The sequence below is a fragment of the Cetorhinus maximus genome, chromosome 30, assembly GCF_964194155.1.
Source record: "Cetorhinus maximus chromosome 30, sCetMax3.hap1.1, whole genome shotgun sequence".
NCBI lineage: Eukaryota > Metazoa > Chordata > Chondrichthyes > Lamniformes > Cetorhinidae > Cetorhinus > Cetorhinus maximus.
This window is the reverse complement of record NC_135908.1, coordinates 5671434-5698153: the sequence shown is the minus strand read 5'-3', so window position 1 is coordinate 5698153 and position 26720 is coordinate 5671434. Positions and strand designations below refer to the sequence as shown.

Genomic DNA, 26720 nt, shown 5'->3' with positions numbered 1-26720 from the left:
CATTTGCTGTAAAGCGTTTTGAGATGCCCAGTTTATTTATTCATTCACAGCAAGTGGGTGTCACTGGCTAGGCCAGCATTTACTGCCCATCCCTAATTGTCCTTGAGAAGATGGTGGTGAGCTGCTGCCTTGAACTGCTGCAGTCCATGTAGTTTAAATACACCTAGAGTACTGTTACGGAGTCCAGCGTTTTGGCTCTGCAACAGTGAAGGAATGGCAATATAGTTCCAAGTCAGGATGGTGTGTGGCTTGGAGGGAAACTTGAAGGTGGTGGTGTTCTCATATGTCTGCTGGCCTTGTACTTCTAGGTGGGTAGAGGTTGTGGGTTTGGAAGGTGCTGTCTAAGGAGCCTTGGTGAGTTCCTGCAGTGCATCTTGTAGATAGTACACACTGCTGCCACTGTGCGTTGGTGGTGGAGGGCATGACTGTTTAAGGTGGTGGATGGAAAATCTCTTAATGCTTTTACTATTTGGTGTTCCTACTTGTGGCATGTACAAATATTGCCAAATGCTGTCATTTTGGCACACACGTTCTGATCATATAAAAAGGAACAGTCTCAACGTCACAGAGACTGATTCCTCTCTCACCATCAGGCATTGCTTGGCACTGTTGCAGTTTAGATTTCTACCACCGTGGAACATAGGTGGAGGCACCGGCTGGTCGAGATGTTGCTGATATGGCCACCTTCTCTGCAGACGTTCTTGTAATGAACCATTTCTTGGGATGGACATCAGTCTGTCCCTGAAAGCAGCTCCACAGCTTAATTCTTCATTCTCATCTTTAGCTTTCTTAAGCACATTTGGTGCTGTGTGTGGAATGTTAATTTTAAATATATTTTTAACATAATTTTTTTCTCCCAATTTCCTGATGTGTTGTGAATTGTAACTGATTCCCATGGTCTGATCATACTTTCTAGCAGCACAGTGCTCATAAACTTCAAATTGCTTTCACAGGCCATCAACTGTTTGTAAATGTCATGGAAATTTAGTGTTGAAAAGCAAGGCTGATTTTTCAGTTGTTCCAACCACTGGCTTACCCAATCATGAGCACCCTGCTGACATATTACAGTAAAGATCAGTGGAGACCACTTCTTAGAGACTAAGACTTAGCAGGTTTTCCCTTGTCTAATGATGCATGAGGCAGACAAAGCACACGTACTTATGTCTGTTTCCGTATCTAGTTTTTCCTAGAACAGGTTGCCAGAGGCTATAGCTTGAGGGACGCCACTCCACATCAAGCGTGGCTGACCAGGAGACACTCATGCTCTTACCGCCTGCCATAGGCATATTGGAAGGATTTACAGGTTGATAATCAACCTGTTTGGCCACGTTATGAATGCATCTTCCGTGGCCATCAAGCCCTGAAATGGGACTTGAACCCGGAACTTCTGGCTCAGAGGCAGTGACCCTACCCATCGTGCCACAAGAATTCCCAGAAACCTTGTGTGCACTGATAATTACAGATAGGAATTACAAACATCTGATTAAGCGTGCTTAAAATGTGTGTTTTTTTAATGTATTTTCTTAATTGCATTTGGAATATTATCTTTACCTTCTTTAGTGAGAACTAAACTGTTATGTTCCTGAATAATTATCTTAAGTTTTGAACTGGTATTTTTGTTTGCTTTCCTGTGACTCTAAATGTACAGTCTGGCCATTGATCTGACTCCACTTGCACTGGGGACTCAAAAATGAAACCCTCAGCAGTAGCTCCCCTACTACAGGGCAAGTGTAATCTTGGGCAGTTCAGTTTGCAAGCTTCTTTTTCCTTCGCACTTGTAACGTCAGGACATTGTGACATAACCTGTTAATTAGGTCTTTCAGTGACGAGCTGAAAAAACGTTTGGAAGGGCCAGAGCAACTGGGCTGTCTAGAGTCACAGCAACTGAATGCTCAAGTCTGCAGCAAAGCTAGCATTTCCACAACTGCTATGACTTTTTATGAAAAACCAAAGTAGTCTGGCCGCAAATGGATTCCATGTAGCGAGTGCAGAATGTTGTGGGATATCACACTGATCCAAATCCCATGCCACATTATTGTGAATATTCTTGCAAAAGATCAATTTTATGATCTTGACCCAAATTTATCAAAAAAAAAATCTTGGTACCTTAGATTGTAACATGTGCCATGGATAAAGAAAAACCGGTGGATGTACTGTACTCCAATTTCCAAAAGGCATTTGATAAAGTGCCACATCAAAGGTTATTGCAGAAAATAAAAGCTTGTGGTGTAGAGGATAACATATTGGCATGGATAGAAGGCTGGCTAGCTAGCAGGAAACAGAGAGTAGGCATAAATGGGTAATTTTCTGGTTGGCAAGAAGTAATGAGTGGTGTGCCACAGGGATCAGTGCTGGGGCCTCAACATTTACAATTATATTAATGACTTGGATCAAGGGACCGAAGGCGTGGTTGCTAAATTTGCTGATGACACAAAGGTAGGAAAGTAAGTTGTGAAGAGGACATCAGGAGGCTACAAAGGGATACAGATAGGTTAACTGAGTGGGCAAAGATCTGATAAATGGAATATAATGTGGGCAAATGTGAATTGTCCGTTTTGGCAGGAAGAATAAAGAAGCATATTATCTAAGTGGTAAGATATTGCAGAGCTCTGAGATGTAGAGAGACCTGGGTGTCCTAGTGCATGAATCACAAAAGGTTACTATGCAGATATAGCAAGTAATTAGAAAAACTAATAGAATGTTATTGCTTATTGCGTGGAGAATTGAATACAAAAGTAGGGAGGTTATACTTCAGTTATACAGGGCATTGGTGAGACCACATCTGGAGAACTGTGTACAATATTGGTCTCCTTATTTAAGAATGGATGTAAAAGCGTTGGAAGCAGTTCAAAGAAGGTTTACTAGATTAATGCCTGTCTTATGAGGAAAGGCTGGACAGGCTATACTTTAATCTGCTGAAGTTTAGAAAAGTAAGAGGCAACTTGATTGAAACATATAAGATCCTGAGGGGTCTTGACAGGGTGGATGTGGAGAGAATGTTCCCTCTTGTGGGAGAATCTAAAACTAGGGGTCACTGTTTAAAAATGAAGGTTGACCCATTTAATACAGACATGAGAATTTTTTTCTCTGAGGGTCGTGAGCCTTTGGAACTCTCTTTCTCAAAAGGCTGTGGAAGCAGAGTCTTTAGATATTTTTTAAGGCAGAGGTAGATAGATTCTTGATAAACATGGGGGTGAAAAGTTATCAGGGATAGGCGGGAATGTGGAGTTGAGATTGAAGTCAGATCAGCCATGATCTTATTGGATGGCGGAGCAGGCTTGAGGGGCTGAGTGGCCTCCTCCTCTTAATTTGTATCTTCATATGTTTAATCGTTAGGTGAATGGGCCAAAATTTGGCAGATGGAGTTTAACGTGATAAGTGTGAGGTTATCCATTTTGGTTGGAAGAATAAAAAGGCAACTTATTATTTAAATGGAGAGAAACTTCAGAATGCTTCAGTGCAGAGGGATCTGGGTGTCCTCGTGCATGAGTCACTGAAAGCTAGAATGCAGGTACAGCAGGTAGTAAGGAAGGCAAGTGGAATTTTGGCATTTATTGCTAAAGGAGTAGAGTATAAAAATAAGGAAGTGTTGTTGCAACTGTACAAGGCATTGGTGAGACCGCACCTGGAGTACTGTGCACAGTTTTGGCCTCCTTACTTGAGGAAGGATGTAGTTGCATTGAAAACAGTTCAGAGGAGGTTCACTAGATTGATTCCAGACATCCGGGGCTTGTCTTTTGAGGAGAGATTGAGCAGTTTAGGCCTATACTCGCGAGAGTTTAGAAAGATGAGAGGAGATCTAATTGAGGTATATAAGATGCTAAAGGGGGGTGTTTCCCCTTGTGGGGCATTCTAGAGCGAGAGCCCATAGTTTTAGGCTAAGGGGTGGTAGAGATGAGGAGGAATTACTTTTCTCAAAGGGTCGTGAATCTGTGGAATTCACTACCTCAGAGTGCAGTGGATGCCGGGACGCTGAATAAATTTAAGGAGGAGATAGATAGATTTTTAATTAGTAAGGGGTTGAAAGGTTATGGGGAGAGGGCAGGAAATTGGAATTGAGGTCGAAATTAGATCAGCCATGATCGTATTGAATGGTGGGGCAGGCCTGAGGGGCTGAATTGCCTACTCCTGCTCCTAGTTCTCATGTTCTTATGTAATCTGGTCATAGTTCAACAGTGTTCCAGTATGGTAAAGTTCCATTAACTGTCCAACCACCACATTATTTCTTCACCTATAAGTCTGGTTCATATTTCTGCTGTATGATGAGATGCTCCTGCAAGGTATCGGTTTCCTCCTGTTTCTATTTTGTTTTTTTTTTAAACTCTTCTCTCCAGGATATCTGTCAATTTAGGGCATCAAACTTATGACTTCCCCCGATCATTGTCCCGTTTTATGCCATCTATAAGACTACGCAAGTTAAAAAGAGAGTCGTCCACTACACGACTGCATTTATGAAATAAACATGAATATAAATGAGTTTCAGAATGAGGAGTGAATAAACAGAAGATGCAACACCCTTTTGAGGCCCACCATTTATAACATGTACCTCATTTGTAATGCCAATAAATACTCACTGAAGCTCATTTTATTAGTTACAAATACCTGACCAGTCAAAATGTTTGATCCAGAACTGACAGTAATTTACAGATGTGCAGATTGAGTCAGATGATATTGGCACAGTTGCAGCATTTTATGCATACAGGATTCTGTTCTTTTGATTTTTAACTGAAGACTACTGACAAGCAAGCTCTGCAGTGATGACAGAAGTGCTGAAACATAGATTAAAACCTTTCATTGGATCTGGAGGCAGCTGCCCTATGAATGGCACAAAAATTCCAACCAAACTATTTGGCATTGGAAGCAATATTTTATTTTAACTTAAATAGATGTTGAAACAATGTATCAATGATTGAAACAATGTATAAAATTATTAATTCTCAAAAATTAAATCGAACCACTGCAGTCAAGAGTGGATGTGCCTTTTTATAAAAAATTAAACCAAAATGTAATCTTTTCCTCTTAGAATGATGGATGGCCTCATGTCGAACACAGCATTACCCCCCCTCTTTGCTGACGATGATGTATCAAAGGAGAGTGCTGATCTGACAGTCGATGCAGGGTATGTTAGATACATTCTTACCAAAAGGCACAAAATATTGTACTGTATTTAATTCATTTTCACATGGGTACCAGAGTCTGGAAGGTAATTGGGTAAGCACTGCCTTTTTTATTTGTTCCCAACGGTGACCGTTGCTGCAATGTAGTTCAACAAACCTATTACCTGCAACACCTATTAACCTGCGCGCATTCTCTACAAACACATGCAGTTTATGTGTTGGCTGGTGAGTGACCTGTGGAGGTTCAAACAATTAAGCTCCAAGTCTTTGAGTTAGTTGTTGGCTACAATAAATCAGTGCTGCTGGGGTAACAGAGGACAAAAAAAAAATCCCCTCAATATCTATAGGTTCACGTTGGGTAAGGCTAAGATTGGGTTCAGGTGGATTGCTCCCCATAGCCCCTTGACAGCCACTAACAGGCTCAGAGGTCAATAATAATTACTTTAGTGATGTGTTAGTGAGCACCTGTTGTCATTGGAACTGTACCCCAGAAGAAGTTGAAATGTCTTTGAAACACTGAGGAAGAAAATTGACTAGAATTTATTTTGAGACGAAGGGAATTAGGGGGCAGGGGAAAAGTTGTACTGCCAGATAGGATTGTACAGAAAGCTTGTTTCTGCTCCAGCACACATGCAAATAAAACGCACTACCCCCAGGCCCCTGCCTTAAAGCACTAAGTATGACTCTACAGGCACTAGATGCCATCAGGACCTCACCCCATTGACCATTCTTCATGAGATAACCTAGACAAACTGCATTAGTGGGCCATTCAAACATGGGCACATCATAAAAGATTAATCCCGTCCTTGCTCAACATGTACACAGTAGCTTGCATTCAGAGGCAGGATAAGAAAGCCGAAGGGAAGATTTTTTAAAAATCTTCCCTATCCCAGGGGAGTGTATTGTATTGTCAGTACAGTTATATAACTAATCAGTAATTGCAGCACAAGCTGCTGGCTTGAAAAGATGCCACATGTTCTCACTTTTTAAATTAACTTATTTCTACAAAAATGATCTTATTCCATGACGTTTTCCATATGTTGATGTTTTTGCCAAAAGTTTGATGCCTCTCTCTTTTTCTTCTACATTTGTGATTGTAACAAATATATTAAGCTATGCTTTTTTGATCATTGAAGATGTTGCAGAGGCCTCAGCTTCTGATTAATTCAGTCTAGACCAAGGACTCTTCTCTATTGAATACCAGTGAAGACAATACATCCACACACACAAACCAGGATTTTTAGACATCAGTGTTCATAATGTGAAGAGCCATTTTATAAAGGACGGATGTTGCAAATGAATTCCCTTCACCTCATTTAAGCTTAATTCCTACTTAAAAGGTAGCATGTCCAAATGGGAAAAATCGTTGCTTCACTTGTGGAGAATCAGTACAGTCACTGAATATTAGTGTAACAGTATGAATATACTGTAAAAAGATTTGGAGTTAAATGTATATTCTCTAATGTGTGACATATGCAGTTCATCAGTTTAAATTCTTCTCATCATCACCACTACCAATGACTGACTTGTAACCAATGGTGCTTCACTTTTGCATTATAAAGTTGAATTAAGGGAATATTATACCAAACTTGCGGCAGTTCCTGTTGGTTCTCCACTACTCTGTGCCACCAGGAGAGTCGCCTACCTGAAATGTGTTATAGAAACATCAATTTCTAGTTTGTGCAGAAGCCATTGACTTATCAAAGCGCTGATAAAGTACAGTGAAACCACAATGCTTAGATATTTGCTACAATAAATTCATGATGGTCATTGACCTGCACAGACCTCACTAAAGACAGGCTTGTGTGTTTTGTGCACATGCACAGTAGTGTGATCATTAGATTTCAGTGAAGGGTAAATGATTTTCTGAAATTTTCACAGCAAAAATGTTGTTTTTTTCAATGAAGGATACTGGTGGGTGTGTGAATTGTTTGTACTATTTCACTGTGGACTGCAAAAAGCACCCAGCAGTGCAATTACTGATTTTGTCCTTCCGGAGTTGTGGATTATGTCTGGAGAGAGTATTTGAGGTACATAATACCAGGGTGATGTCATGGTGGTTACAGACCTCTCACTGGTAGTGCTGGTGGGAACAATTTGAGATGGGAAACTAAGAGTATTGCATGAGAAGCACACAGACTGAAGTACAGTTTTTTTGCTGTCGCATATTTGTGCTAATATGTTAAACAGACCTTGTGACATCTGTGCACTGTATTCTGACCTTTTTGCACAGCAAACTTTAAAACCTTTTCCTTTTAATGCAGTTTTTCAGGCCCAGAAGGCTCATATAGTTCAGGGGTCTCTCAGTCTCTGAACAATCCAGAGTTTGTGGAGGATCTGTCACAGGTGCAGTTATTACAGAATGAGTCCCCTCAGGCAGCAGACAGCAATGAGCAAAGAAGTGAGGAGGAGGTGAGTGTGGAAACCATCTGTGTTCATCCCTGGGTTGCTAAACCGCACAGCAAAAGCATTGTTTCCTCCAGCACAAGTAACCCTATTTGTTTGTTCCTCACAGAAAATTCACATTTCTTTGGCAATTAATTTGGGTGAATTCAAATTGTCTTTTATGCCATTTAAGAAAATTTAATTAAAGAATTGAAAAAGGTGAACATGAAATGGAAATAAAGGCAATAAGGAAGATTAAGGAAGGAGACAGGTTGAAGGGATGTAGATAAAGCAGATTGAAGAGCTCTAACAGATTAATTCAGTCTTGTCCAACTTTTTCGCTTGCAGTTGCCACACTTCCAATTTTTTTCTCACTCAAGGGGCCGATGAACAAATTTTGGAAAGATGAGATTTGGTACAACATTAAACTAAATTTCAAAAAAGATTGAGGTATTACGAAAAGAAACAACTTACTGAGCAAACATAAAGCAAAGTCATAGTGTGTGTGCCAGACTCACTCCCAGCCTCAGGGTTTTTACTCACTCACTCTCATCCACTGTGTATTTGTTGGTGTGTGGTGGTGAGAGTGAGTGAGAAACCTGAGACTGGGAGTAAGGCAGACACACTCCCTCTCTCTCTCTCTCTCTCTCACACACACACACAGACTCACTCTTCCTCTCAGTCCCCTTCCCTCCCCCCCACACACACACATGCTCTTGCTCTCGTTCGCTCGCCCCCTCTCCCTCTCTCTCTCACTTCCCCTACCCCACACACACTCTCACTCTCTTTCTCACTCCCACACACATACACTCTCTCTCTCACTCCCACATACACACACTTTCTTTCTCTCTCTTTCATACACGCACACTCCCCCACTCACTCCCCCGCACCTTCCCACCCCACACACACACGTTCAATCCCTGGGCTCTCGGCACTCTTTCCCTCCCCGAGCTCTTGGCACTCTGTCCTCCTCTCCTCCCACCCCACCTGAAAGAAAACCACCTTCTCCCCAACAAACTCACCACCACTGATGTTCACTGATCCTCCAATCACAGACTCTTTCTCTCCCACAAATGCGGGCGAGGAATAGCCTGTGACTGGAAGAGAAGCTTCTTGCAGAATCTTCCACTCCAACTTACCTGAATGACCGGCATTTTGAAAACTAACTCCGGGAGCCACATAGAAGGGCTTCGTGGGCCACGGGCCGCTTGTTGGACAAGCCTGGGATTAACTTAATATTCCAGGCAAATCACATACTAAGAATGGGTTGGTAACAGGACCAGCTTATATTTATATAGCGCCTTTAACATAATAAAACATCCAAGGCACTTCACAGGAGCCATTCTAAAAGAAAGTATGACGCCAAGCCACATGAGGAGATATTGGGTCAGATGACCAAATGCTTGGTCAAAGAGATAGGTTTGAAGGAGTGTCTTAAAGGAGGAAAGTGAGGTAGAGAGGTGCAAGACCTTAGAGCCCAGATTTCTTTAATATTTTTGTTTCCCTCCAATCTCCTCCCCAAAATTCTGTCTCATACTTTGATTGTGGTTCCAACAGTAACATCTGTCCTTTTGTACCTCACCCAAGTTGCTGTATTTTAATCCTTGTGACCTGGCACCGACACATGGACATTCCTCAGTGGGAGTGGCTGGACAGTGATCGAATACAGGAACCCAGGCTGGCTGTTTGCCTTCCTCCTGTTACATGGGCACACTATGCCTGTGAGAAGCATCCTTATTATTGCTCTGGCTGAAATCAGTTAACGCAACACAAACTTAAATCAAATGAACCTCCCTGGCTTTAGTGCACCTCATTATTATACCAGCCAGTGCAATTACCAGTCACTTGTATATTTTGCTGTGCAAAGATTCATCTTTTTTTGATTCAAGGAGGTTGTAGCTAGATGTCCGGCTTTAATTCTGTAAAATAGCTCATTATAATTTTTCCAAGGATGCGTTTCAAGTTTTGAGCAAAAATTGCTTAAGGCTTTTCAATCCCATTAGATGTTTAAATAATTTTCATTCCCAAATTTTCTACCATTCTCTCCTAGAATTACTACATGGCGTGCCAAGGTGATTTGAAAATAAATTCAATTTAGCTCAGTGATGTTGAGGCCAGTTGTAGTGCTTCAGTGCTGCCTTGCTGAGATCAACTACCTCACAGGCCAGGAATCAGACCAGCAACCTTCCAGACTGTATGGCTCATTACCAAGTGGCATATTTACCATGTAATATGGGGAGGTAGTTTTTCTCCAGATCACTTGCATCCCTGCACAATTTCCAAAACAAGATGGGCTAACTAGCTTTTATGTTGGCAGCTAGGAGTGCTAGGGATGGATTTTCTCCCTCTCTAAGTAAGTGAATTGCCACAGGCTCAGCCAAGTGAAGAACTCTTGGCTCTGTGATTCAAATGAATTATTTGGGACACTGGGAGCTGGACACTGGGACCTCTGTTGGAATCCAACTGAGACCGGTGGGATGAAAGCCTCTTTCTCCTGGCTGTAAGAATTAAAAGTTCCAATCATGCTAATATAAAACTCTCCCTAGTTTGGCACTAAATTAACAATCTTTTGTCAGAGAGGCCAGTAGCTGTTTGCTGCAAAATATGGCACATTGGTACAATCGGATTGGATCTGAGGCACATATCTCTACAATCCGCTGGGCCTTACCTGACTCGTGAGTATTCAATGTTGCCGCTTTGTGCCTGAAATGGATATTGTTCTGTTCCCCAGTATTAATGTCCTTTACATTGATGAATGCAAAATTCACACCGGAAAAGAGCCACATTAATTCATTGTGTATTCAAAGCAGTTAAATCAGCAGGAAAGAGCAATGATGAACATTTCAAGTATTGTACACTGTAAGCCTTTTGTTGTTCAGTACAGTGCATGCCTTTGTGTTTAAAATCACATTGGTGACCTTATGGTTTTCACTCTGGTTATCTTTCTTTTATGTCTAGAGACAAGGTAATATATTAGCTGTCTACCAACATTATTATGTGTAACATAATAGCCAGCTTTGTGGTTAGAGTGAGATTGGGAAAATTTCAAATATCATTTCAAAGACGGGTGCAAAAGTGAATCAATCACGATTTTACGTAGGAGACGACCCTCCTCCCTGTGGGGAGCGTATAGTAAAATGTCTGAAAAATTACATTTTGGTCATAGTTTGGGTTATTTTGCAAAGCTATACATATGTTTGTAATGCACACACTATTTAGCAAAACATTTAAATATTTCTATTCTTTAAAGACGGTGGCTTCTTTCAAATGCCACAGCCGCCTTCCAGTGCTTTACCCAATGGCAGTGTAAATGGCATGTGATTGAACAGTGGGCAGTGCCACTGATGAGGCGAATACCCTTCTCACTCAGCATTTCCAGAATGGTTGGCACATAGCAATTAGCAAAGGGAACTCTAGCTCCCCTGCCTCCCGCCTTCCCTAGAATGCCCAGGTTACCTCTAGCAACTAGGCTAAGATCAGCCAACTCAGCACAGACTGGGAGTTGAATTTGAGACGTTCTTCTTTCTATGACTTGGTGCTATACCAGGCAGTGTCCTTAGCAGGATGTTGTATATGTTAAGATGTTTTATCTACTCTATGGTTTGCTCAGAAAGTGAGCTGGACAATGGAGTATTGTGACTGCAAAGATTGAAATGTTTAATCCAATAAGTAATTGAGCATCTTTGAATACCGGGTTGGGTTTGATCCATTCCAGCTTCTGTAATCTTTCTGTGGTCGCAGTGGTTTTGACTTGAAATAAGTTAAGCTGCCATTTTGAATGGAACGGCAAGCTGGATAAGTGAATGGAAAAATAGAGGTGATCCAGCTGGTGAAGGACAAATCACAATCCAAGATGCACATGGGTTGGTTTATTTTTTGATGGGGTGTGAGTGTTGAGCTACATCTTGCAATGTGGTGTACGATGTTGGGAACTTTCAGAGTGCCTTCTGCTGGCTTTCAGTCTCTTTGATATCGTAAAGCAGCCTTTCTTTGTATTGTTGAGCAGAAAACTGCCAAGAAAGGGGGCTGGCCCAAAGGAAGGAAAAGGAAAAAAGCAACCAAGGACAGCAATGCGCCGAAAGCTCCATTGACTGGATATGTGAGATTCCTCAACGAACGTCGGGAACAGCTTCGAGCACAGCGGCCGGATGTTCCCTTTTCCGAAATCACCAGAATGTTAGGCAATGAGTGGAGTAAACTGCCTGCGGATGATAAGCAGGTACTGAGAGGCTGGATTGGACAATTGTAACTAACGGTGGATGCCATCAGAATTCCCACAACTCCTCTGAGTATAGATACAATCTTGTAATACTTACTTGTGGTAGCAGAGCTTTAATGTGACATGATCCGCAGAGCTTGCATGAACTTGTGGGATAGGTGGCCTGACCTCCTTGGTGGAGCAGTGTGCTGTGCCACAAATCTCCAGCCTGATTTCCCTTCCATGGTAAACTCTCATTCTAATATTTATGCGGTAAAGCTGTTTTTTCATTCCCATTTCTCCCCCACGACCGCCCCCCACCCCCCAACAAAAATATGAGGGCCATGAGTAAAGAACCGGGGGCCATTTTTGGGCACAGCAGCAAGACAAAGAAGATGAGAGAAATTGGAGAGCCGCAATTCGATGATGGGGGCATTGAGAGCTTCAAGGGTGGTGAGAGGAGTGAGAAGAAAAACAGGGGTTAGCATGTCCTTTGCAGTGGTTGGAATTAAATAAAGACCTCCTTTTGGGAATCATTGATCTGCAGCAGGTTATATGTTGGTACAAGGGCACATTGTACCCTCAAGGTGGCCTGTCTGCTTGCATTTGTCAATAAAGATGCCTATAGTAATGAAAGTCACTGAGGAATTGATTTGGTTCATTATGATTCTTTACTGTAATCACACTCTTGTAGAAATCATGCATGAACCAAGCAGAGATTGCTGTGAGTGCACTGTGTGTACACTCGTAATCACCGTGTGCCTTTGTGAATACTCAATTTGTCTGTCTGTGGTTGCTCTGTGTTGTTGCTTTCTCGGTGAATATATGATCAGTTTGTGTTCTCTGCTTGACTCCAACACTGTAAATTCCAAATGCATCCCATCCCTATAACCCTTTGTGTTTCTAATCAGTCTGTTCTGTCTATCCAGCATTATTTAGATGAGGCAGAGAGAGACAAAGAGCGTTACATGAAGGAGCTGGAGCAGTACCAACAGACCGAAGCTTACAAACGGTTCAGCCAGAAAGCAGATGACAAACGGCACACAAAAGGGCTAAGCCAAGGTAAAAGTAGGGAGGCTTGTTGCTCACTGAAATGTTGTCAGCAGTTTCATCACGGGTACAACTGGCTCCGTAAAATCTGAAATTCAGTTTTCTTTGCTCCCCTTGTTGAGTTTCCTTATGCCAGACCTCTGCACGACTCAAAGACATTTTTACATGAAACGAGTAAAGGCAACTTCAGACACAACTCTCCCTCAGTTGGCTGCATCCCAAAATATAAAGATCAGGTTCAGAGAACCTACTTTATCTGTGTTCAGGAGAGAAGGATAAAATTAACCAAAAGAAAACGTTATTATATCCTCTAACTTAAACCAGTTAGTAAACTGAGCTTAAGGTCTCATATTGTCAACGGGTTGATTCCTCTGAGTACTAACACAAATGGCATGTTATCATTTTTTTTATATCTCCCCTGTCCTTTAGATGAAGGATCCCGAGCTAATAACATCCCTGTTGCTGAGGTAGGACTGCAAATTTATTACTTTTACCATTACAAGCTTAGAAACGATGAATATATATTTTAAAAAAAAACACACCTAGAAAACGGAATGGATTTGCCTTTATTGTTATTGAATAAAATAGAATCATAGAATGGTTAAAGCACATATGGAGGCCATTCAGCTTGCCATGTCCATGCTGGCTCTGTACAAGAGCATCTTACCGAGTTCCACATCCTTGCCTTTTCCTTGCAAATCTTTTCTCTTCAGATAATTACCCAGTTCTCTTGAAGGTCTCAATTGAATCTGCCTCCGCCGCACTCTCAGGCAGTGCATTCCAAATCCTAACAATTCACTGAGTAGAAGGTTGTTTCTCATGCCACGGCTGCTTCTTTTGACAACCACCTTAAATCAGTATCCTCTGGTTCTTGATCCTTCCGCCAGCGGGAACAGTTTCTCCTTCTCTACTGTGTCCACACCCCTCATGATTTTGAATACCTCAATCAAATCTCCTGTTAATCTTCTGTTCTCCAAGCAGAACAACCACCACTGAGGGCAGTGGTGGGGATGGTGCCTCTGCAATTGACCACAATAACAGTATTTTTTTGCTGGCTTCTTTTACTGAAGGCACTGGATTACAGTTCCACAGGCAGCATCAGTCTTCCGGTACCAATCCCAATAGACTATTCTTCATACACAAGCTCAGAGGATAAGTGCAAGCAGTTAATACGACTGCGGAGGCATAATAGCCACAAACAATCTTTCTTTCATCTGACATCCACACATGTGTCCTTTCCAACTTGGACCACTGGATAACCAAGTTGATTTTCCTAGTGCAGGAAGCTGAAGCCAATTGCAGTGCTGCTCGCATTGCTCTAGCTAAAAACCGAGAATCAGTCCTGGTCTTAATGGTTTGAGGACTACACTGGGCAGACAGTGTCTTCGTTGTTTAAGCACCTGAGATCTCTAGTTTTTCTTTTCTTTCTGTGTGTGGACATGCCTGGGCTTCTGACAGCACAGTTGTGATCAGCATAGAGTCTTAATACTCCATCTCCACTCCTACGTCATTTATTCTGCTGCTGAAACCCACATCCACCCTTTTGTTACCTCCAGACTTGACTATTCCAATGCTTTCCTGGCCCAGACCCATCTTCCACCCTCCATAGACTTGAGCTCATCCAAATCACTGCTGCCCATATCCTAACTTGCACCAAGTCCTGCTCACAACACTCTGAATGGGAAACACACAGTTACACCATAACACTAATCACAACTCTGCTTGCTGACCTAATGTCCACTGACTCCTTGAATTAAAAAGTTTCACCCTCATCTTCTTGCCCCTCCCTATATTGTAACCTTCTTCAACCTTACAATTCTCCGAGAACTCTGCACTCCTCCAGTTCTAGCCTCTTGTGAATTCTCCTCTTCATGCACGTTTATTTAATGTGCTAATTCAAGACCGGATTATAATCTTTAAATTTCCTTGTGAACCGTGAGCATTAGAAAGAAATTTCTGAGATTCCTTGAGTCATGAATGAATCATGAAGTGTTAACAACACTGCTCATTTCACCATAACCACACCTGAAGAATCACTTACGAATGAGGTACTGGTGTGACATAAATATTAATTTCTTAAATCAGATGCAGTTACTCTATAATAATGTAAAGAAAAATATTCATTTGTATTGGCCCATGTGAAATAGTTAAAACATCACCTTTTTCCAAAAACAAATGGGGGTGGTGGGGGAGGGGCAATGGTTGTTATTGTGTCTTCAGTTTTAATGTTACCTTATTAATATTAAGAAATTAATTGATAAGGAGAGGTCTTCACACTATAAGCAGAGAAATAAATCCAAAACATGGATTTTATGTTTTTAAGTATATTTTGTGGGTCAGTTTACCATTTGGAATTTCTAGCAGGGCACTCATAGAAACAGACCCGGTAACAACTCGAAGAACAGACTCAATGACTTGCAGAATCCTTCCACTGAATCCTTTCAAGCAGGGGGTGGTTTGGTGAAATGTTACATTCCATCTGTATGCTGCGGAGGATGCTGCAGCACTCTCAGCCACGATCACAGCTGGTGGATGAAGAATGGGGATTGTGAAAAAAAGCAAGAAAATGTAGCCAAATTATAAAGGAATTAAACTTTGGAAGTTCGTAAGAAATTGGAACAGGAGTAGACCGTTCGGCCCCTCGAGCCTGCTCTGCCTTTCATAAGATCATGGCTGATCATCTTGTGTTTCGATTTCCACATTCCCACCTAACCCCGATAACATTAGACTCTTGTTAGGCAAGGGAATCAATCTACCTCTGCCTTAAAAATATAAGAACATGAACAGATCGATAGTGACTTGTACAAATGACTTGTGTGTTTTCAAATAGCTGACAAATTTATTCCACTGAATTTTCCTTCATTTAGAAGTAAATGTTTGCTCTACGGATCAGAAGTAGGATCCGCATTTCCTAGAATGATGTGGTTAGAGGTTTAAAGAAAGCCCTATGGACTGTAAGGTTGGCTTTCACTAGCTTGGAAATGACAGTGTCTCCACAGGGGGATGTGCTATTTCCGTGAAATAAGAAATAGGAATTGCTTTTCATTCATTATGGTGACATCTTGAAATGATGTTCTGGATTGAGGTTCATTGAATGCTATTATTTGCCAGAACTGCTGTTGCAGGAATAAACAGTAGAATGTTTGCCAGTTTACAAAGTGGAATGATATAGTTCCATTCGTTTCCCCATAGGTTAGACTTGTGCGTTTTTTTTTGTGTTTTGCATTTGGGTCAGGGCTAGCTTTATCAGTAAATATTAAGACTGTGTATCCCACGCAATTGCAAACAGCCCTGAACAGATTTAATGGTAGGTCATTTTTAACGGTAATAGTTGATAACTGATCATTTTGTCAACTGTTTTTACATTTCATAATGCAAATATGCCTTTCAACAATCATATATATGCAGATTTGACACCAGATTAAGTAGGTAGTATTTATTCTAGTGAAATGTAAGGGCCCCTACAAGACAAACACTGCTTCTAATAACCAGCTCTGAAATCAGTTGGAATTTAGTCGCGACTCTGTGTCTAGTAGCTCCCCTGGTAGCTTAGTAAGCTTAAGTCCTGTGAGTAATTGAGCCATACAGACCAGCAAAGCCCTAGGTTCCATGCACAGTCTTTGCTTAGTTAGCTGATCCCAGCTAGGGCAATAGCAGGTATGCATCAGCTACCCCTGGAAGAACGATTAATAAGCAATTAGCCAGGAATTGCATTTCTGATTACTGCCGAATGACTACAGCTAGAAAGTGAATTTTGGGTAAGGTCTGAGTAAGATTTGACTGCTATGCCCTCCACGGTCAACCAGTCTACTCACAATGGCCAGTTGATCGAACAGTAGACTACTGCAGCACAAATCAGTTCCTGCAGGGGAGCAGAAAATTAGCACAAACAATTAAGGGGGGGGCGAGGGGAAAAGGATTGTTTGTGGAGGCTTGTTGCCTCCAGTGACAATTCTTTCTCCTCTAACTTGCCACTTTAGGAAGTCACTGCTGCCTAATAGCTTTGTCAGAAGAATGGGAACACCCAGGAAACAGTAATCTGCTTCCAACTGTCAGTCCTTTCTGAAACCCTCTATTAGAGTGTACCCAGAAATAGCCTGTGATGATTTGCCTTCTGTGCAGTTTGTTTCTTTGCTTCCTATCCGTGTGACTCCTCTCCCTGACCACTTACATAGATCAAAGACTCTCCGTGTGGATCGGGGGCTGGCGTTAACCTTGGCTGAGGCAGCCTTTGGGAATATGAACATTAGTTGTACCGTACCAGGGCAAGGCAACAGAATTGTGGCAGCAAAGCCTGGGAACAGATTAACTAGCCCAACCTTTCATCCAAGTTGATATTTAATTATGAAAGTTTTGTTATCAGAGCTCACCATCTAGCTGTGCTGACAATTTGCTGACAGCTATCAATTGTGCTGCTTCTAACTAAAATACTGGAGGCAGTGTACCGAAAAAAAATTGTTTTGATGAGAGGGGAAGAGAATGTTTAAAAGTGTAAGATGTACATTAACATGTATATACTGGGACTGTTTTCTTTGGAGAGGAGAAGGCTGAAAGGAGATTTGATAAAGGTATTCAAAATCATGAGGGGTCTGGCCAGTGTAGATAGGGGAAAACTGTTCCCAGTCATGAAAGGATCAAGAGTAAGAGGACACAGATTTAAAGTAATTGGCAAAAGAAGCAAAAGCGGCGTGAGGAAGAACTTTCACGCAGCGAGGGTTCGGTCTAGAATTCACTGCCTGGGAGTGCAGTGGAGGCAGGTTTAATCAAGGCATTCAAAAGGGAGTTAGACTCTCATCTGAAGAGAAGAACGTGCAGGGTTACGGGGAGAAGTTGGGGGAATAGCATTAGGTGAATTGCTCATTTGGATGGCTGGTGCAGACATGATGGGCCGAATGGCCTCTGTCTGCACTATAACAATTCTGTGAAAACACAACAATCTCTTTTGTCAGACAAATCTGTATCTGTATCTTCCTTATTTTTGCCTTTAAATAGATTTTTGATTTATCTTTGCTATAAAACATTGTTTATGTCCCTGTTTGCATTCCTCTGGTTTTGTAGTCTGTGGGACACAAAGTGAAATGTACCTTCATCGAGACACGCAATGAAAGAAAAGTAACCCCCAAAGGCCAGCAGTAGTGACTATGCAGTTCAGTGGAGCTCTAATATAGTTAATGACACAGCGTTGCTGAATTGTGCCATGGGAGAGTGGCGAATGGGATGTCAAGGACTTCCTGAGCAGTTCGCAAGTCACTCTTGCCTACTTCCTGGAAGCCTATCACTGAGCAACATAAGCAGAGCTTGGGAGAAGATATATTCTATTCCAGCACATGGTGGGGGTGAGGTGAGGGCAAGAGAAAATAATTTGTCTCAAAAAATGTAGTAAATATCTTTACAAGAGTACCTGTGGGATTTGTTCCAGTGTATTTTTGTAGAAAGTTGTTTGATTTGATTTCTGTCTGATGTCACGGTTGGGCTCTTGTTAACATGCATAGGTACAAAAGGAGGGAAGAATGGTAGCTTTTTCTAGACATATAGAAAACGGATGGTGATTCTGCATTTTTTTTTTACAAAAGCAGGGCGAGCTGAAGGATCGATCTGTGTTGGACATTCCTATTTTCTCTGAGGAATTTTTAGACCACAGCAAAGGTAGGAAGAGCCAATGTAAATATTATAGTGCAGGGTATTTAATTATGGGAAAAATAACATCAAAGCCTCACACAGAAATAAATCAAAGTTAAAACATTGAAACTGCTCATTTGGCCCTACTTATCTGTGTCGGCGAGCAAGTAGTTCTAATCGCGTTTACCCTCTGTGTTACAGTAGCCCTTCAATTCCTTTTCATACATCAACCTATCCGATCTAATCTCGAAAGTTGAGTTTCTGCTTCAACCATTAACCCTACAAGTTAATTCCACAGCCTCACAACTCTTTATTTGCAGAAGTTTCTCCTGCTCTCTGTTCTAAACAATTCACATTTAATCTTGGATGTATCCCCTTTTTCTTGACCCCTCAGCTGCAGTTCGCGTCTTTCTACCCTGTCCCATCTTTCATAACTTTAAACATTTTTATTATATCACCTCATTCTAATGAGAAATGACAGGACTTTAAGTTTCTCTTTACATTTGTATTTCCTCTTGCTAGACAGTATCTGAGTTGATTTGAATAGTACCCCCTCTAAAGTTTCAATATCCTGCTCAATACTGCATACAGTACTCTAACTGAGGTGCTATTAAGGTTTTATATAGGCTCATCGTTATATCTTGGCTTTTATATTCTGCACTTATTGAGATAAAGCCTAGAATTAAATTAGCTTTTTTTGTTCTGTGCACCTGTATCCTTATGATCCTCTACTCTTCCACACCACCGAATTCAGTATAATTACTGTTGTTTATTTTAACGCGTGGGAGATCTGCTTGTTTTCATTACTTTCTTGTGTGTTGTAGTTTGAATCTCCAATATAAAACTCAATCATTTTGTTTTTCTTGAATTGCAGCTCGAGAAAGGGAGCTCCGGCAGCTGAGGAAATCCAATATAGAGTATGAAGAAAGAAATGCAGCCTTACAGAAACACGTGGAGAGCATGAAAACAGCAGTCGAGAAGCTAGAAATTGATGTGATGCAAGAGCGAAACAGGAACGTTGTCCTTCAGCAGCACTTAGATACCCTACGGCAAGCACTGACATCAAGTTTTGCCACTGTACCATTGCCAGGTACTTCAGTCTTTGTGTTTTTAATACAGTAGACTTTTCGTGTTTAAAGGTGAAAATATTTCCAAGCCAGGCTTTTCCAAAAATAGAAAATAAGCATAACAAGCATCCTTCATGCCTGATCAATGTTCCGATTGCTATGAAGAGGTGTCATGATAAGGGTGCACATAAGAGAGAGGCAAAACGAACAAGCTCGAGCATTACAGTTTGTATATTCTATGTAAGAGTGAAGACAGTCCATTTATGTGGATTCCCCAGACTGATCCATTGGTATTTCAACCCCAGCAGTATGCTGAGGATGTACTCCTTGAAGAATGAAGTTAGTATAACTCATTGAAGACCACTGATACGGTTTTAGCAGAGTGAAGAATCTAATCTGATGGAATCTGATGGCTTAGTTGTGGAACTGAGCCAGACAGAGTGGGAAAGTCTCCAAGTTCAATCTCCAGTCTGAAACCGAGACAGATATTGTGGCACTACAGTTGGGCCTTTATGTACCTATACGAGTGAGGGGGTAAGAAAATAAGGCCAATTGTTGCTGCTGACTACTAACCAAAGATTCCTGCTGGAAAGTGCATGTGAACATATGGTTCAGACAAAGACAGCAACAGGCGTGCTTATCCAGGCTTGCACAAGTAGAATAGTCACTTGGGCACAATATCAAAAAGCTGCCACTTTTCAAGGAAACAACCTAATAGGAATAAACACCTTCAGAATAAGAAAGAGAGAAAACGGGCAGCAAAAAAAAAAACACGGTGCTTGTTAACAAAGCTCACCTAATCATGGGGAGTTGTCTGTTGTCATGCGGTTGACTCCTTTTCGTAAATTAGAAATACCCATTGAAAAAATATTATAACAGTCCAAGGCAGCTTTGCTAAAATTACATTGAAACCGAGGTCTGATTTAAGTTATCGAGGATCCTTTATACTTTGAAAGTCGCAGGAATAATTGGACTTCATGATTGCCCTGGGAATGGATGTTATATATCAAGTGTCTGTAATGGTGCCAAGATTTCCTAAGGTGACTAACCCAATCTCAAGGGAGCTGCACATTCAAAGGTAGAAACGGACAGAGTATATTTACTGCCAGTAGATTGCTGCCACATTAGACTAAACTTTGTGTTGCTGATTTTAAAAAAAAATAATTTATGGAATGTGGGCCAGTATTTATTGCCCATCCATAATTGCCGTTGAGAAGGTGGTAGTGAGCTGCCTTCCTGAACTGCTGCAGTCCCTGTGGTGTAGGTACACCCACAGTGCTGTTGGGGAGGGAGTTCCAGGGTTTTGACCCAGTGACAGTGAATGAACAGCAATATAGCTCCAAGGTGAGTGGTTTGGAGGGGAGCTTCCAGGTGGTGGTGTTCCCATGTATCTGCTGCCCTTGTCGTTCTAGTTGGTAGCAGTCGTGGGCTTGGAAGGCGCTGCCTAAGGAGCCTTAGTGAATTTTTATAGTGCATCTTGTAGATGGTACACACGGCAGCCATTGTTGATCGGTGGTGGAAGGAGTGAATGTTTGTGGAAGCGGTGCTAATCAAGTGGACTGCTTTGTCCTGATGTTAACAAGGGTGGCAGCTAGTGGGTTGTAAAGAAACTTGCTTCTCCAGACAATATTCTAAAAAAAGGTGAAGGCAGTAGGGGTGTATGTGCTTTCCTGCAGAGTACCAAAGTGCCACTCCAGATTCTCGCCATGATTTCATAAAAGCAGGCCTCCAACCTCAACCAGACTAACGGGGAGGGTAATAGAAGGAATACCATCTCTATGCACATCCCAACTACTATATTAGGAGTGCTTTTGGTAAGAATTATAGAGTTTAAAGGTTCTATATCATATGCTTGCTTGTTTTGTTAGGAACATAGGAACAGGAGAAGGCCTTTCAGCCCGTAGAGCCTGCTCCACCATTCAATACAATCAAAGCTGATCAAACACTTCATTGTCTTTTACCCACACTATCTCCATAACCCTTTACGTTATTGTTAACCGGAAATCTATCAATCTCTACCTTAAACATACTCAATGACTGAGCTTCCACAGCCCTCAGGGATAGAGAATTCCAAAGGTTCACAACCCTCTGAATAAAGAAATTTCCCCTCATCTCGGTCTAAGTGGCTTCCCCTTTATTTTCTCCTCTCCTGAAGGTGTAAATATAGTTGGGTACCTCAAGTGGCCAACAGGGCAATTCTCCAGGTGTGAAGCTTAGAGTGCATCAGGTTAAAACCAGATCCTATTTCCATCAGGTACCCATGCAGAATGAGTTTTCTGCTGGGAATGTGTGAACACAGGAGGGGACAGGATGTTAAGCTAGTTAGGCTTGAACTCAGATAGTTAAATATTCTGTAAATACTCATTAGAGAATGACCATCTGGAGGAGGAACAGAGGGTATCTCAGCAGGATCTAAAGCTTTTAGGAGAAGGAATGCAGAGGCAATTGACAAATGAACAACACTGGCCTGTTTCTGATACTTTTGTAATCCTATAAGTGGAAGTTTCCCCCATTTTTTTTGCAGGTTCTGGGGAGACACCCACTCTGGAAACCATTGATTCCTACATGAGGAAATTACACAGTATTATTCTATCCAACCCTCAAAATAATGAGAATCTCATTGCCACAGTACGTGACTTAGTAAGCCGACTTGACAGGTGAGGAGACAATATTCAGTATCAAAGAGCACTTTGTGTGTTGACCCTTCAGAATGCTTTGTGAGAGTATTGGCAGCTATTGGGGAATCTCCATGTTCAGCAATTATGAGACCTAATTTGATTTTCAAAACTATCCACACTGAGGTGTTTGCAGTGTACTATTTGTACAGTGATTAAGGGCTGTGGGGCAGTGTGGTGCAACATGGGATGACAATTATATTTTAGATACAACATGGTAGCTCCAAAAGATGATTATCATGTATGATGCATCAATAATCAATGGGCAGAAACCAAGGACACTGACCAGATAAACCCCTCTCCCCCCCACCCCATCCCAGTCCCTGAGCCAATAAGAACCAATAAAGTACTTTATTTACAACAATCTCCTTGATATTTCCTATTTCAACTTCCACCCCTAATATGATGATTGCAGAGTAATTCAGAGTGCAACCATTTGACTGTAACCCTCAGAAGGCTGAAAGTTTGAGCCCTGGGACTCCTTTCCAAGCCCTGAAATCTATTGAGTTACAAAGATGCTGGAGGTTTGATTAAGGTAGTTTTACTGCATGTATTTCTATTTTTCTTGCATTCCCCTCAAAAAAAAATGTTATTATTGGCCATCGATTGAAAACCAAGTTTAACGTAAGAGCAGCTAGCAGCTTTTTGTATAGATCAAGTGTTGTACACTTACCAGAATGGCACATAATAGCTAAAATAAGAGAAACACAGAACATGCTGTTGGCTAACTGGAAATTCCAATTGACCAGTATGCTCATGTACGATGATTGGCAATCTCTGGCTTGTGCAATGTCATAATGGTCACAATCCAAGAACTTCCTCCCTAACAGCACTGTAGGTGTACCTACACCAAATGGACAGCAGAGGTTCACCACCACCTTGTCAAGGACAATTAGCAATGGACGGTAAATGCTGGCCTTGGCAGCAACGCCCATATCCCACAAATGAATTAAAAAAAATAAGCCTGGCGGAATCGAGAATAGGAACTGCGGGATCGAACATCAAAATAGAGATTTGCAGGTTCCTTTTGTAAGGCGACCCTAACATGGCTGATGTCTGCTTGTGTCCTTTTTTAAATGCATTACTTGAAACCATGGGAACTTTAAAAATCCACAGATTCCCTGGATGAGGTATAACATGACTGCTGACACCTATGGGAACTTGACCCCTGCAAAAAATTGATTCCATCATGGGAGGGGGTTGTAGAAAAGGAGAAATTGTTCGGTGGTTGTGGGGGAGACATAGTTAATGGACTCTAAACGCCACAACATAAAATTGTTTTAAAATTTAACATTGTTTGTTTTCAAAATGTTGCCCGATCGGGGCTGAAACCAGATCTAAAGGGGAAAAAATGTTGGATAATTAACCAGAAAGGTTTTAATATCCAATATTCCAATTCTGGCTAGATTATGAAAGCTTTGTCAGGTGATAATTCTTCACGAACCAACATTTTTTAAATTCAAGTTGTCTTTTTCTCTCTTCCCTTTCCTCTTTGCCCCCATATCCAGTTGAGATGGTGATTGATTCTGAAGGCATCAGCACTTGTTCACACAGCTGGAGCAGTCTGAAATGGAAGGTGCCACTTAGACTTGCAAAGGGAATAAAATGGCAGCTACTGACTGAGGCCTTGGAGTTCAGCCTGCCCTGGAGAAGAATTGTTCCTAACTGCAGGTCCCCTCCCATTTCTAATGGGCTGAAAGCCTACCGTCCTACAAGGAACTGTTGTGTTGCCTCTTGTTAGCTGGAAGCATAATGTCTTCTACTTCTTTCAATGGGTGGCTAAAGCCAAATGTTCCTGTACTATTTGTGTGAAGCCTTCTCTTGTGACATTGGAGGCCTTGGGTGCTCATTCATCAAATTCATCTATTCAATAGCTTTTTAAAAAAAAAATGACTCTTTGTTTTCCCTCTTCTGCCCTAAAACTGGCAACATGTACATAGAAACAAGCTTCTGGATGAAGCTGGTTTTTAATGATTTTAATTGATGATGTTTAGAAATACTGACAATTACCAAGCCTAAAACTTATTAAATAAATTGACCGAGTGCCCTGGTGGTTGAATTGGCCAGCTTAGAACTGAGTCAGACAGAATAGGGAAGTTCCAGATTCAATTCCTGTTCTGTGCTGGCTTCTCTCATCTCAGCTAAGTACGTAAGCTGCAATTGCCTCAGTGCGAGAGGGAGAAAATTGTCCAAAACTCCTGATTGCTATCCAGTCATTTCTGCTTGAAAGCATATGTTTGGTAAAGGAAAATATCAGCTTTGATGCCTCCCTCAGCGAGATAGGCAATAACTCTTGCTAGAAAGTACCTGGTCAGTGAGGATTGAATCTAACTCAATCTACCAGTAGAATAGTTTGCTAAAACTCAATGTGTAGGCTCATGTATAAAGAAGAAAATGTGGGCCTGATAATAGGGTGTCTATGAGAACCATGCCTCAGCAACACTTCCAGATGAGGAGAGAAAACTGAAAATGTCTTACATTCTTTGTAGTGTATTGAACCCAAAATTAGATTGAATTGGTGCAAATTGCATTGTATCGAAATCATGAACTCCAGTTAAATGAACCGGGGAATACATTCGTTTTGTGGCGCTTTAACCACATAATTGTTGAGACTGCGGCATAACCCCAGAGAATACACTCCTAGACTTGTCTGTCATTTCAAGTGAGGCTGGTTTATTTTCAATGTTCTTGGGTTTCCGGGTGAGAGGCAGTGAATTCTATTGCATCTGTTGAATTTGGGACTAATTGCCTAATCTGTTTAATGTAGGGAAAGGCTGAAATAATAACAGTGGGACCTCTTCACTTCTGCTCAGGTGTGTTTGAATCAGAGCCAAAGTGGACCCTATTTTCTGGTGGATCTGGTTTATGCAGTGTCAGTGGTTTGGGTGCGTTATGCTGAATCTCAGGTTGTGCCTATTGTTTCAAAACCGCACCAACCTCTGCAGTGTTTAACCAATGTATGTGACTAAGTACCAGAAGTTCTTTGAGTATTTTGGAATATACTTCTCGGGTGGAACTTTTGCCCCTAAAGAATAGACCATCTTCACCCATGAACTGGGGAGGAAGTGGTCTATTCCTAAGTGTTATCCAGTGATGATCTTCATTAGAAAAATGCACATGCGGATATCATGTCAATATAGAATTGGATTCTTGTCATATGGCCTCCTCCATATTAATATAAAGGAGTGAAACACTGATTCATCTGGGTGCAGTTCCATAGGTGTCCAGGTAACCTCTGGAAGCTCAAACTTGGCAAATTTTAGAGATGCTCCAGCTGGTCTTCAGGAAAAAGTAGCTTGGGTTCCCATTTCCTCATCACAATCCAGCAACACTTTCTGAAAGTATTTCTGCTAATTGAGGGTAGGGTTGAACCTAGTTTCTTAGTCTGATAGCCCACTGATGCTCACTGTGTATGCTTTCATATGAAGACCATTTCGATGGTCACCATTACCAATGGAAGTCATTGCTTAGGTAAGGGAGAAAAAATACTTCTAACAATGTAAGATTTTCTGCTCGGTTTACTGGTGTAGTGAATGCCTGGAAATCTGAAGTGTTCTCCATCTGATGCTTCACCCCTTTTTAAGCATTAAAATGTGCAGAAACTTAACTCTCCTCTTACAAAATTCTGATTGTCCTCTCCTGCATACACATTTGAGAATACACTGCTACACTAAATGAAAAGAATGAGTTTGTCAGTCTTACACAATTTCCTTAACAATTTCTGCTCTTTTTTCCTGCAACTCCATCTTTTCTTGTTTACGGACGGTTTAATCCTCTGAAGACTGGGTTGTATGTTTTTGTTTGAACACGGATTAATTTGTATTCTTAAAAACTGCAAACCTTTAAGGGTCAAGCCACAAAATTTCCATTTGCAGAAACACTGTGATCTCTTACTGTTTTGATAAAATGTCTCCTGAAGGCTGTTGGAAACACAGTCTGATCTAAACCAACGCCAGTAGACATGATGGTAATTAAAAGAATAGTCCAGAATGTTCTGCAGCGGTACAGATGTTCTTTCAAGCTGTTAACTGATAGAGCAATTTATGCATACAGAGATTGCATTTTGAAGGAGTTACAGTGTAACTGCAGTTAAAAATGAAAACTATTAAATATTTATGAAAGTTGAGTACTGTTATGTGTATGTGTTTTAAAAATGTCCATGTCACCCCAAGGACAAGATATGGTCACAACAAATCCATTTTGATTTTTTTTTTAGGAATTTTGCTAATTCTTGTAATCCTCCCCAACAGAGAGAGTTGATGATAGACAAATCTATCCCTGTGAAAAATAACGTGGAATAATTTAAGAACCGCTTCAAGGATTTTTATGAGGAGTTCCAGCCAAGTTGCAGAGGGGATAACCCACATTTTGTTTGAAGTTTTTTTTTTGAAGAAATTGAAGCTTGTTCAAATAGGAATTTTAATTAAACAACTTTGGGAAGAGTTTAACTCTGCTGGCTTAGTTGAAAAGTACACAGCTTATTGTGGCACAGAGCAGTAAAGTCCCAGTTTCAGTCCATTCAGTTTTATCTCTCGTACACGAGCTAGAAGAGAATCGGCCGGTGTTCCTGTGTTGATCACCGTGCAATGATGCCTGCTGGAAAGGAGGT

General features: G+C 41.3%; 1 protein-coding gene across 8 annotated transcripts in view; it reads left to right on the top strand.

The window, feature by feature from the left end:
• Nucleotides 1-26237, top strand: part of hmg20a (high mobility group 20A) — a 43373-nt gene extending 17136 nt beyond the window's left edge. Inside the window, exons 2-10 of one of the 8 annotated variants that reach the window (XM_078532378.1) lie at nt 5024-5119; nt 7382-7529; nt 11509-11721; nt 12630-12762; nt 13180-13217; nt 18327-18396; nt 19244-19459; nt 21961-22093; nt 23620-26237. In XM_078532378.1, the coding sequence (XP_078388504.1) occupies nt 5025-5119; nt 7382-7529; nt 11509-11721; nt 12630-12762; nt 13180-13217; nt 18327-18396; nt 19244-19459; nt 21961-22093; nt 23620-23623 (1050 nt within the window). In that variant the 5' untranslated portion in view covers nt 5024 and the 3' untranslated portion in view covers nt 23624-26237. Of the gene's footprint in view, nt 1-5023; nt 5120-7381; nt 7530-11505; nt 11722-12629; nt 12763-13179; nt 13218-18323; nt 18397-19243; nt 19460-21960; nt 22098-23619 lie in introns of those variants that run through there. The other 7 variants (XM_078532377.1, XM_078532375.1, XM_078532373.1 and 4 more) reach the window with 7 other exon arrangements.
• Nucleotides 26238-26720: the final 483 nt, after the last annotated feature.